This window comes from Channa argus, chromosome 3 (genome assembly GCF_033026475.1).
Source record: "Channa argus isolate prfri chromosome 3, Channa argus male v1.0, whole genome shotgun sequence".
Classification (NCBI taxonomy): domain Eukaryota; kingdom Metazoa; phylum Chordata; class Actinopteri; order Anabantiformes; family Channidae; genus Channa; species Channa argus.
In genome coordinates, this window is record NC_090199.1 from 23,673,581 (window position 1) to 23,685,986 (window position 12,406).

A 12,406-nucleotide genomic window follows, 5' to 3' on the forward strand; every position below is an offset into this window, starting at 1 on the left:
GTATGGCCAGAGTACACCTGAGCTCCCATCTCTTATTCAAGGCTCCGATATTTTGGCTAACTCTCCAATGCAAACACAGGACTTATGTGCACAACTTGGTTGTATCCAATTTGTTGATTATCAGAATTATTTCAATGTAACAAATGTTAAATTTTACTAATCACTGTAAACATGTTCTCATCAAGAAGCAAGTTGTGTTTAGAGTTTAAAAAGTTGTTCTATATTTTTCATTCCAAAAATGAAACAAAAAAGGTATCATTTGAACTGGACAGGGAGCAGCTGTGTCAGCAACCTCAGACACTAGATTTTCAAAAATAACAAAACAAAATATCAAAACAAAAAACTGCAGGTCAGCAAGAAACAAGCTTTAGGAGTAATTTCCTCCATGATAACATATTTTAGATATACCCAAAACATGTTTGCAGGACAGCACACCATTAATTCTCTGTCTGGAGCAAAGGCACATTGACTGCTTAAAATCAAACATTCTGAAAATGTATTTTTTAATGTAAACAATTTCTCTAAGCTTTTTTCATCTCAACATAATACTAAATTTTATATATACAGTTACATAAACAGGAAATTACAGGCAGTTCTGTAGTGTCAGGTTTTATGTTGTGTGTATTTGTGTGTGTGTCTCTGTGTGGGTGTATACATTCAGAGAAAACCTGACTTGGCGCAGCATGCGCGTGATGTTATATTTCAGTTTGATGATATGAGTATGGTGAGCCTTATGTCCACCTACTCCTTGTTTGTCCCCAAACTTAAAGTGAAAACAGATGCTCATGTGACCTGTCCTGTTGCAGGGCAGATTTCTGTGGGGGAGGTCTGGATACTGAGGGCGGGGTGCTGTGAGTCGCCTGGCTGCTGTGATCTGCTGCCTTTGCCCGGTCCTCCAAAAACTTATCAAACTCTGAGAGAAAATGTTATAGTTAGAGGTGTGTGTATGAGTGAACACCCAAATATGCATTACAGGGGAAGATTAGTGAAAAAATGCCTTTATGTTAAAAAGCAACACTAAGCTGCTTGAGGGAAAATAAAATACCTTCACTGGATACTCCCTCACAAACTGAAGACTGCTCCTCCTGCATAATAAAAGTCAAAGACTTAATAAAGCTACATTTCAAATATTTTTTTCTAAACACATAATGAACTAATAAATGCTGATGTATCATTACAAATTAACCACCTGTCAGCACATAAAGTGGTTAAAATGAGCTCCACCTCACCTTTCCACCTGACAAAAGTAATAAATGAAAGAAATAATTTTAAAAATAAATAATCTGACTTTGCTTTCGATGTTTGTTTCAACAAAATATTTAAAACAACATAACAAATGTAAATAGTCATAGTTATATTAAAATATATTTTTTTAATACTTTTGTCAGTTTTAAGTTAATTTAGAGAAATAATAGGTTCTCGTATGTACATGGAAGGTTTCAACAATTTCTGTTAATTTCTATCAACAATGTCTGCCTTTGCTGTCTCTTACCGTATCACAAGGTAACCATTTGTCAATATCGCTCTGGTCCAACTTTTTTTCAGGTATCATCTAAGAAGAAAAATAATCAAGACAGGGATAAGATGTGTTTAGCACCATTAGAATAGCTTTATATAATTCAAATCTACAGCAAATAGTCCATGCAATCACACTTTTGTGGTATACACACCCCGCCTGTGACCTGCAACCTTGTGTCCAGAGCTCCAGCGAGGCCTTCCACAGCTCCTGGGTCTTCGTACCTGACACTGGTTACACACATTGATTTACATTTTTGCTTTTGCACATTCATTATTGTCAGAACTGCACTACCTCACGTTTTATTACCTTTATTCAGAATTGCACTACCTCTACCTCTTTTTATTGCTCTTATTTTTTATTTCTATTTTTATTTTACTTTACTATACAACATTTATTGTGGACGGCAAAGTAAGAATTTAATTGTGCAGGAAAACAAGCTTTCTGTCTGTGCACATGACAATAAACACTTTGAATTTGAATTTGAACACTGATGTCTAATATCTCAGAAAACTTTATATATTAACTACTGTGGAACAGTGAAGAGAAATACATATGCTCAAAAATTTGCTAGAATTTCAGTCATATCAGAGGGTTAGCAAGATTATTGTTTGTGGTACTGAAGACAGATATTTTTTTTAAATAAAAAAAATAATTGTTAAAATATAAGTAAAAATACTTGAACACTCCAACTTACTTATACGCTCCTTTTTTTCATAGGTCAAAAGTGAAAATCTTGTATCTTAAGAATAGTTTTGACTAATCAAAATCTAATATATTTTATTTTAATTAACATCAATTATATTATTAGGTCATTAATGCAGATCCCATCAATCTTCAGTGGGTGCAGCAGGAATAATAATATGTCATGTGTGTCTTTCTGTGACCACTTGGCACCTCTCACCTTTTCCTCTGCTCAGCCAAGGAGCTGCCTCTGGTCTGAGCAAACATGTCAAATTCCTCCTCTTCTTCTGCAACACAGAAAGCATCAATTCAAAACTGAATGAGAACCAGGTCATCCATTCTCTAAATTACCAATGCAAAGCATTTCATATAAAAATCCCCACACAAAAGAATAAAACAAAAATACCTGTACTGCTTTAATGGCAAAATGTAATTATTTGCAGTGTATGGAAAACCTCATAATTGTGTAATATTTCTATATGTGTAGCCATAGACATTACCCATTTTTATATAGTATCAGCACAAAGTACTGATCACTTCCTCCACTGTTCAACACCACATTAAACATCCTCCAAACATTGTTCGTTTCCATATGTTTCTTATGATGTGGCCCATGCATTGTTAAACCTCCCCTACTCATGTCATGTCCAGCCACAACATCCTGTTTTTGTTCCAGTAATATATAGCAAAGCATAAAAACTGCAGTTAGATGAGATCATACAGATTTAGTGTGGTAAAGGAGTGCACATATGTAGCAGACGTTATACAGTGTTTACTCACTGGGATTGGTTGATTGCTGTTGATTGGCCAAGATGCTGACTGTTGGTTGGCTACTTGTTGTAATGACAGGCGGTTGGCTAAGAGTTGAAGCCTCAGAGTTCATGTCGATGAGGCTCAGACTGCTGGCAGAGTTCTGCTAGGATGACACAAAACACACGGCGTCACTAGCAGGAGAGTACATCCTTACAGCCGAAATGAAGATGACGGAAGCTCGCAGTTTTCTGATCCATACAGTGCATTGTATAGTACTACATTAAATATTTCATATTTATTTTTACCTGTTCAGTATTTGTCATCTGGGCCTTGTTCAGTCTGTCAAACCTAGAACACAATTACAATATATAGAATTGGAATATATATGATATGAAGGCTTGTATTTCACTCCTAAAATAATCTTAACAAAATTAAAACACAGCTCACCTCTCATAGCGGATGAAGGCATTGTTGAGGTCATCATTCACCACAAGCAGCTCTTCAATAAACCCTTCATCCAGCAGCTGAGGAATGAGGTCCACCACTCGAGCCTGCATGCTCTTACCCACTGAATAAAGCTGCTGCTTGGGCAGAGGAGGAGAGAGATTAATGTTTCTCATACTTTAGCTATAAGCATGTACTGTAGTAAGGAAAAGCTTTAAACTTTTAATTTCATCCTGGTAAATTATTTTATGACAAATTATTTATTATTATTTATGATAAAGAATTGTTTGCTCTTTGATCTCATGTACTTTCACATGAATTACTGTTTTTTTGCCTGGTTTTCCTATAGAGGGACCCTGAGCACATAATGAACCACAGATGTGTGAAATGATAGCATGAATATTCTTTTCTTTACATTAGATAATATAGTCAATTCTGAAGACACCCACACACCTGTAGCAGCTCTGTATCGTCATGCTGGCATTGTCCAGGTATTAGTTCATTAAGCATATCAGACATCACTTTCAGATTACCCTTCACCAGCGCCAGCTCACTTCGCAGCTTCTCTTCCTGTATTTAAAACAAACAACAGCAAAACACAGCAGTAGTCAAAAGCAGCATTACAATTTAGCCAATGTTATAGTAATTTTGTAACCCACTGCTGGTAATGCAGTAAAGTAATATTTTGCTGATACTGAGTGTAGCCTTGTTCATCATGCTCTGTTGGCTTTTTGCTTTTATACTGTGAACAACAAGAGCATCATTGACCAACTGAAAGCACTTACTGAGGATCTTATAAAGATGGTGAATATTGGCACAACATCCAGCCCTATTCCCCTAATAAAGGTTGGGACACCATGTAAAATATAAAAAAATGGGTTTTATACTCTTTAAATGTACTTTTATAGTCTTTAAATGATTTTCAAATCATTGCCTTCTTCGGCCCAAATTCCTAAGAAACAGGGCTTTGTCAATGCTTATGTATAAGGATTTGTGACATTAATCAACAGAAAATGGCTCTGTGATGTTAAATTGGCAAATTGGTTTCAAAAGCTATAAAAATACTTCATCAGCCAATACTTTTATCACCAGAGCTATGTATTATATTATGTACCTGTTCTGCAGAGAGGGAGACTGGGCCATCACTGGCTTGGAGTGGAGGTGAGCTATTCTGACTGGGAGCAATAAAAGGGGCTTGCAGTTCAGACTGAGGTGTGAGATCAGCGGTGGGGGCTGTCTCAGGACTCTCGTTTTCCGGTATGCTCTGCAAAATGAAGGTATGACACTATGAAGTTCTGTCAGTACAACAAAGATAGGTTTATATGAATGCAATTTATTGTTTTCGTTTGTTAGTGTCCCTTTGTGGACAGTCTCACTCTGTTTGGAGTGTGGATGGGGGACAGAGCATCCAGGTCTGTCATGGGGAACTCCAGACCTCTCCTCCTCAGGTCATCATATACATACACCACCCCTGACAAGGAAGGAGAACTGCGAAAGGCATCAGCCCATGACTGGAGATGAAAGGGAGCACATTTGATGAAATATAATGACAATGACTTACTCTTACATTCCTGTTTGATAAAACATTAGACAGTTGTACCAAAACACATGATTTACAGGCCTGACTGTTGCTATCATTTCTGCTATTCTTGGGTTAAACACTGTTGACTCCACCCACGCAGCACAGGAATGCAGTTAAATGACAAAAAACTCTGAAAATAACACTGTTCACATGTCTATAGATACTGAACTGTGTTCAACTTAAGTAAACTTCAAAAGCTGAGTATGTCAATACAACAATTCTCTCATAATACAAATTAACCCCCACTGTTTTGTTTCAAACCATTTAAAAGAGGCACAATTGGAATTTCAATAAAATAAAAATTAGTGGAAACTTGACCTGAAATTATCAATAGAAAGTTATTCTGCAAATGTTTGTAATAATCCGTTGATTTTTTTTTTTCAGATGTTCTTAAAGGCAAAAATTCTAAAATTACACGGGCTCCATCTTCTCAAAATCCATCCTCTCAACAGCTAGAAATAACGAATTTTTTAATCCCAAGTTACAGCAACCCTATGGCAACATCCCTGTACCTGTATGAGGCTAAGAATCCTGTCTTGGAGAATTGTAGGGGGGTTATATTTGGGCAGAATGCAACGGACCAAAACTCCTTCAACAAACTCCTGCGATGCCACCAGAACATGGAAGCGATGGCCACAGTTCTTCACACAACTCTCAAGAACCTGTGTGACGATGATAGAAATATTTTAAAAAGATAGAGCAAATATATTTAAACATCTGTAAAGTTACCATGAATAAAACTCTTTTTTCTTAATATTTAAACTATGATGTTGATTTAACTACTTTTTCAGATTATACTAAACTACTTGTTGAGTTTATACTAAAATGCTGTCCTCCAAGGGCCAAAAACCTATCCGGACAAAGATCACTCTGGCCTCGTCAAATTACACACAGCTTCCAATTCTCACTTTACGCAAACATTTACAATAACTTGCAGATCATTACTCACAGTAAGGGCCAACATGATCTGTTTGAAGTTCTTGTTTCCTACAATCCTCTTCTTAATAGCTTTTACTGCATCTCTTGGACTGAGGGGAAAAACAGCAATTCTGCATCATATAATCAGTTTATCCTTCTAAATATTTTATATTGTTGGTTTGTCAGGTGAATATATGGAGATTACAGTCAATCTTTTAGCAAATAAATATAAAACAATAAAAAAGCTTTAGGCTTGCACTATAACACATAAAACTACTACAAACACTTTACACTTCAAGATTACAGTGGCCATTCCTCATAGCATTTCAGACTACATAGAAAAACAACTGACCTTAAACACATATAGGTCATTGAGTCAAAAATAGTTAGTAGTATGGTAATGCAAACAGAAACACACAACAATAACGGAAATAACACATTCATAAAGCAAAAATAAACCATAACCACAATTTTTGGTTACTTGACAAAATGTGATTTTTTTTTCTCTTTTTAGCAACAGACATTTTTCAGACCTACACTAACAAGTGAACAGCAATGAAAAAAGAACAGGTCGATGTCAGTCTATAATGGAAGAAACTCAGATTAAATGAGCAGAACAAATGACAGCACCCTTACCCCTCATCTGTCTCATTGATGATGTCACATATCTCCATGTTGAGCCCCCAGTCTTCGGACTGTAAAGAGCTGCTGGTTGCTTGCTCTGTGAGCACAGAGGAAACCATGTTGCAGTATTACTGATGTACAGTATTACTGACACAACAACCAAAAGACTTTCTATGAATACCTTGATATAATACAAAGTTAGACATGTCATTTCTTTTAGAAACGTGCCAACAATAAGCATTATGATTCATATTAATAAAACACCTGATGCAAGGAGAGACATTTTACACAGTAAGAAAGAAACTATGCACTGGGATTTATTCACATGAGATTATTTCTGGGTCTGCCTTCATGGCCATAGAAAAATCTATGCGAAATAATATTTAGCTTTCACTTAAGAACAGTGTAAACCAGCTCTGAACACCAAAGTATTGTCAACATTTGTGAGTTTATCAATACCAACCTAGTTATTTAGCCCACTGTTCATGTACTTATGTATGTATATTTTACTCACTTGTAACCAGTGAGAAAAGCATTCACAAAAGTTACCTACTGAAATATTTCTTTACATAGTTTTTAGTGTGTAGTAAGAGTGAGAATTTTTTTTTTTTTAACTTCTAACATGTTTTTTCCTCCAAATTATTTGGAAATCAAAGCCAGCTTCTATCCCTTGCATTCCACCCCTTATGGTCTCCTCCTAAGTCTCTAAATCTCCTTCATCCCTTTCCTTCAACAGTGCCCACGCTTCTCAAAATCCTTCACTCTAGCCCTTCTAAATCCCACTTACTCCTTTCCACTCCTTACATCCACTCCCTCCATCTCGGCCTTTCCCCAGCTCCCTCTATTTCATGTGACTGTCAGCTGCTTCTGCTCTCACTGGCCTCTGAAGGAGTGAATGCATGAGATAACAGGAAGGAAGGTTTAGGATGGATGTTTCATATTTCAACACATTAGCTCATAACGGTTCTTGGCTGGCCTTAAAAGCCTGTTGTTTTTTTCCCCTTATGTTAAGTTCCCTGCTGCTTTTGTGGACATCCTGCTGTTTTAAAGGGTTGTATAACGCAATATATGGGTGCAATGAAGCGGTTCAGTAACACTGAAGTATAGGGTGTAAAACTGCAGTTCAAAGAACCTCAAACGTGTTTAAGGAAGTGAGAGGAAACATCAAGCGTCTTCCTCAATGGCTAACTGAGCTGTCACTATACTCATAGTGACCAATCAAATGAAAGTCTGAAAGACCAGAGTCACGCCTTTGTGCTTCATCGGTTCTACCTATTTTTAATACGTTTTTGTTACATTTGGAAACAATAAACATTTATCTATATGAAAATCAAAACTAAAAGTGAAGTTAAATTGTTTAACATTCGTGACAGTGTGACTACATAAGTCTGAAACCTGTTGCTGATCATATAAATGTAGCTAATGATGAAAAACTGATCAAACGGAACACAACTCCTAACGTTAGCATGTATAGTTGGTTTCAAAAGCAATAGCGACGTACCTATTCTCTGACCGACTGGCGTAGAAAACGGGTTTCCTATGAGAAACTCCATTGTCTCTCCTAGTGAAAACATTCTCGAAAGTTTCAATGCTCTCTATATGAAGTAACTGGGTGAAAACAAGGTTCCGAGCTGCTGTTTCCTTATGCTGCCACTGCCGTTGCTTCAGAGGCGCACGGGCTCTCGGTGGTCATGTGAGAGCGCACGAGCAGGAAGCGGCATTGCAAGCGTTGCTCTAATCGTGTTTTCAACGATACTGTGTGAACACTTGCTATTCTTCAGCTTTTCCAATTCCTTTTTTTCTTCTTTTGTTTAAAGCCTAAAAGGACTGTTTACTGCAATTTGTGTGGTAATTGCATCTTTTTACCATTCTCGTTGAAATTACACTTACTACTTAGCGTAGAGCCACAGTGTAATTACTCCGTTACACGTAAATAAAATCATAGTTTGTAATTGGCACAAAAATGTAGGTTACTATATTAATGTATTCAATTTTACAGTTTTCTAAAACATCAAAAATCTTAACAATTATTTTAGTACATTTATGGAATTACATTCCACCACTGATTGTTACGACTGACATATAAAGATTTTAAAATATACAGAATAAGTTTTACATATTCCTTGATAGGTTCATCTATTTGCAGGGCCAACCTTCACTGGTCACTGGTTTTCCAACTATCCCTGCAACACCTGCCACTTATTACCTGAATAAGGTGTGTTCAGTCAATCAGAAGCTGGAAGTTACCTTTTTACTTTGTCTCCCTCTACTCCACCCTAATCTCAGATGGTATCTTTTAGCTTATATATTTAAGTCTAAACATTATCAAAACAATACTGTGAAAGCCAAGTACAATGAATTAACTCAGATTTAAAAAATTACTTTTTATATATTTTAATACTAACCTGCTTCCTTGCTATAACTAACCCAAACAAATTAAAATTCAATCTTAATCAACACTCTGTAATGTTGCAAAACAATGCCTACAATCATTATTTAAACACATATTAGCTCTCCTGGTCCACCATTCCCCCACTGACCTTTTGGGTAAAGTCAGTCATTTCAGGTATCAGTCTCTGTTCCACTTACAGCATGGCCATTGTATTCAGTCTGTCTCGAGGCCTGGTGTTTCTGAGAAACGTTTTATTTCTTTGAAAAGCATTTCTCAGTTCTTGTTGCTGAGCCAAGCTGAGTGGTTTAGCTCATTACAGAGCATTCCCATCACTACCAAGCAGGATTTAGACTCACTAGGGGAGACAGAACAGAGGGGAGTCTAACCACATGAGGTGAGACACATGAGGGCTCAGCTCTGTGCCAGTGTCCCTATACCTGAGAGCTGAAGTAATTTAGTCCAAATGATCGTTTAACCAGGGCAGTGGGTCACCATACCTGTTGTGTGTGGGGACCTGTTCTAAGTTTTCTTTACCAATATTATTTACTCCAATTCTCTCTCTTTTTAGTGTAAAGGACAGAGAAGGCTTAGCCATGTCAATCTACTGATACTAATAACCCTTGTGTTTCAGTTCATTTAGATGTGTTTCTCTATGAATTAACCTCTAGACTTAGCCTGTCTAAGATCACTGTGTAAAAATATGAATTCCAGCTGTATTTCCATTCAGGGTGGAATTTTGTCCATGGCTGAATAACGTTAAATGAAAGATGAAATCCATATTAGAGATTATTATTCGTTTTCTTTTGATAGTTTGTGGAAAACTGAAACAACAGATAAATAACTGACTTGTGTGAGGTACTAACTTAGTAGGCACTTTTATGAAAGCAGCACCACCTTGTGTCCTAAATGTTATTTGCATTAAAATTTGATGTAAGTAATATAAGACTCTTGTCAAAAACAGAAAATGTAGACCTATTAAAAAATAAATAAATGAATGGGGATTTTGTTAATAATTATGTTCTCTCTAAAACAAAGCATACCATTTAGAGGTAACAATAATTAAAAATCTCTCTCTTATTTTTTCAAAATATTTGGGGCAACTGTGGCTCATCTGGTAGAAAGGGTTGTAAATTATGGCTGTAACTAAGGGATTTTAGTTTGAATCAGTTACTGAATTTGTCTTCAGATATGAGCTTTTGTAATAAAAGTTAAAAATAACTTTAGGCAGAAATAGTACAGTGTTGTAGTGAAGCATAAATACTAATCACAGGTCATAATAAAACCAGAGAATGAGATGATGTGCGATGTGAGATGATAACTTCTTGATTAAATGTGAATCTGATATCTGTAGTCTGTCTTTACTCCTTATTTTTAACAAGCTAATTCATCTTAATACTTTAGGGCCTGTTTCGTAAATATGAATTTTTGCAGCTCAAAACATTTACATGACATCTCATTGACATGAGAGTAAGGGGCCTATATATAATATTGCATAATAGGATTCATACAGGCAGGAGTGATACTCCACCTTTGCATCAGTTGTTTGGACTGATGCCGTGTCTCTGAGGATGCTGTCCAAAACCATGCCTTGTCAACCACTTTTCCCCTTTTGAGGTCCTTGATCTGACAAGGTATATGATGTGGTCCAGGGAGGTTCCTCTCCACCAAATCAGTCTGAGTATCTTCCAAAAGATTGAGGGAGGACCTGGACAGCGCTTCTACAGGTTATGGGGTACACAACTAGGGCGTGGGGCAGAACTGGTTCTGGTTGCTGTTACCACCTTCGGAACTTCCTTCCAAGTTAGTTCTGAGATAGGTGCTGGTACTTCCAAGATGGCAGACTGTGGTCCTAGCTCTTGCTCTCTCTTTCTCTCTCTTGATCACTCAAGGTGATGTGCAGGATGTGATCTACCTCTTCCCTGGGGCAATCAAGATGCACACTGCATTTCTCCCCTTACAACTGCTTTGTGAAGCCAAAGGGGTCAGCTAATAAGGAAGTTTGTTTCCCGGCTCTTATAATCCTAGGTCTCCTGTGCCATTCAGCTCTGTGCAAGGTCATGAGCTTCTTCAGTATGGTATGTCGGAGCTATACAACGTCTTTGCTTCCTCAGCTGTTCCCTTGAACTGCCTTGTCAGCATCCACAGCTCTTTCCAAAGTTGGTGTATCTTGTCCACCCTGCAATTCTTGGTATAAGTGGGTTTGCGGTCTTATGCTGCTTGTGATGATGGAGATCAGGCTTTGGAGTTGTCCTGCTACATCTCCCTTTGCTATTGCATTGATTAACCTAGATGTATCCTCATCAAACTGTTGTCCCAGCTTGTCCTTTGCTGGAGGACACATGATATGATGTTGCTGGACTACTCCGTTTAGAATTGGAGTACAGCTGTGCTGCTTTGGCAGTTTATTATAAAAGACTTACAGGCAGCTTCTTTCAGCTGCAGCAGAGTTTGGTCTTTCAGAGGGGTGAGGGTTAAAGATTGTGTTTGTTTGTTGACACACCTCTTAGTTGTGTTTTAATCAGAAATAGCATTGGTCAGCCCTAAACTATCAGCAAAATGTGAAACTACTCCATTTAGTGATTGTAAAAAGAAAATAACGTGCACCTCTACAATGAAATATAATTTTTACCAATTGGTGGCAAATGTTTGGAAAACACTGCAGACATATTCCACTAAGCCAGTCAGAAGTGTTTATTTCCCCTCGGCAAACTCAAACTGTCTGGTTCCTTTTGGAACTGCATTAACTGACGTATCATGAATAGTTATATCACTGCAATAGACCCACTATAAGCTCTGGATTTAGAGAGTAAAAGTCGAATTACACCAAGGTTTAACAGAAAGGAAGCAGTAGTTAATCTAAACAAACCACAGGGATCACTGAAATTAATCATTATTGATGAACATCTGCATCTCATTCACAGCAGTTGTACTGTGCTACACACAATGCGCAGTGGAAGAGGTTTGTTAAATTGTTAGTAGTGGAAAGTAACGAAGTACAGGTAATTATAGTAAAAATAATTATTGTACTGAATTACATTTTTCATGTATCTGTGCTTCACGTTAGTAGAATTAATTATAGATACTTTGGTTTTTAACTCAACCACATCTAAGAGCCTTTATCTTTATATTTTATTCCATTAAATTTCTAATCAAAGTTACACATTAGATTCAAATTACTTTACACATTTCATAATATAGCTTTTTTTATGAAAAGAGCATAGTGTAATTTGACATATCAGCAGTGCTCAAACTGAATCAGTATGCAGTAGTTTTACTCTTTAATGGGTTGTGCTGAGTTTGACCTGCCCCCAGACTAATTGTCTATTTTCAGACACAAAGACCCTGAGTTCATAGCAAATGTGGCTTTAGTTTAGTTAAACTATATATAATTGTTTAGTTTAGTATGTACGAAGGAGGTGGGATGGTTACAACAATGATACTTTGAAATGTCTCCAACCAATAGATAAATTGAGTTCATATTAAACATTTGCCG

The 12,406-nt window shown here is 36.9% G+C and overlaps 1 protein-coding gene across 3 annotated transcripts; it reads right to left on the reverse strand.

Annotated features, from left to right (window-relative positions):
• Positions 1–72: 72 nt before the first annotated feature.
• On the reverse strand, positions 73–8,211 carry LOC137123843 (target of Myb1 membrane trafficking protein-like). 3 transcript variants are annotated; one of them, XM_067498129.1, is made up of 16 exons: positions 8,023–8,171; positions 7,309–7,404; positions 6,534–6,618; positions 5,929–6,007; positions 5,492–5,641; positions 4,774–4,908; positions 4,512–4,661; positions 3,851–3,967; positions 3,401–3,534; positions 3,259–3,301; positions 2,981–3,116; positions 2,421–2,487; positions 1,671–1,746; positions 1,493–1,552; positions 1,046–1,085; positions 73–913 (listed from the first exon to the last, which is right to left on the reverse strand). In XM_067498129.1, the coding sequence occupies exons 3-16, from the start codon at positions 6,569–6,571 to the stop codon at positions 765–767; spliced, it is 1,374 nt and encodes a 457-aa protein (XP_067354230.1). In that variant the 5' UTR covers positions 6,572–6,618; positions 7,309–7,404; positions 8,023–8,171; the 3' UTR covers positions 73–764. The 3 variants fall into 3 exon arrangements, with proteins under 3 accessions (XP_067354230.1, XP_067354229.1, XP_067354228.1); XM_067498128.1 differs by lacking the exon at positions 7,309–7,404 and having other exon boundaries at positions 2,981–3,113; positions 8,023–8,211; XM_067498127.1 differs by lacking the exon at positions 7,309–7,404 and having other exon boundaries at positions 8,023–8,211.
• Between the last annotated feature and the right edge of the window lie 4,195 nt (positions 8,212–12,406).

Excerpts from the sequence above, each read along its gene's own strand:
- LOC137123843 (XM_067498127.1), bottom strand. The coding sequence starts at position 8,095 with ATGTTTTCACTAGGAGAGACAATGGAGTTTCTCATAGGAAACCCGTTT. Across the intron at positions 3,302-3,400 it reads GCCTTCATCCGCTATGAGAG|GTTTGACAGACTGAACAAGG; the intron begins GTGAGCTGTGTT and ends ATTGTGTTCTAG. Across the intron at positions 914-1,045 it reads TGAGGGAGTATCCAGTGAAG|AGTTTGATAAGTTTTTGGAG; the intron begins GTATTTTATTTT and ends ATTTTCTCTCAG.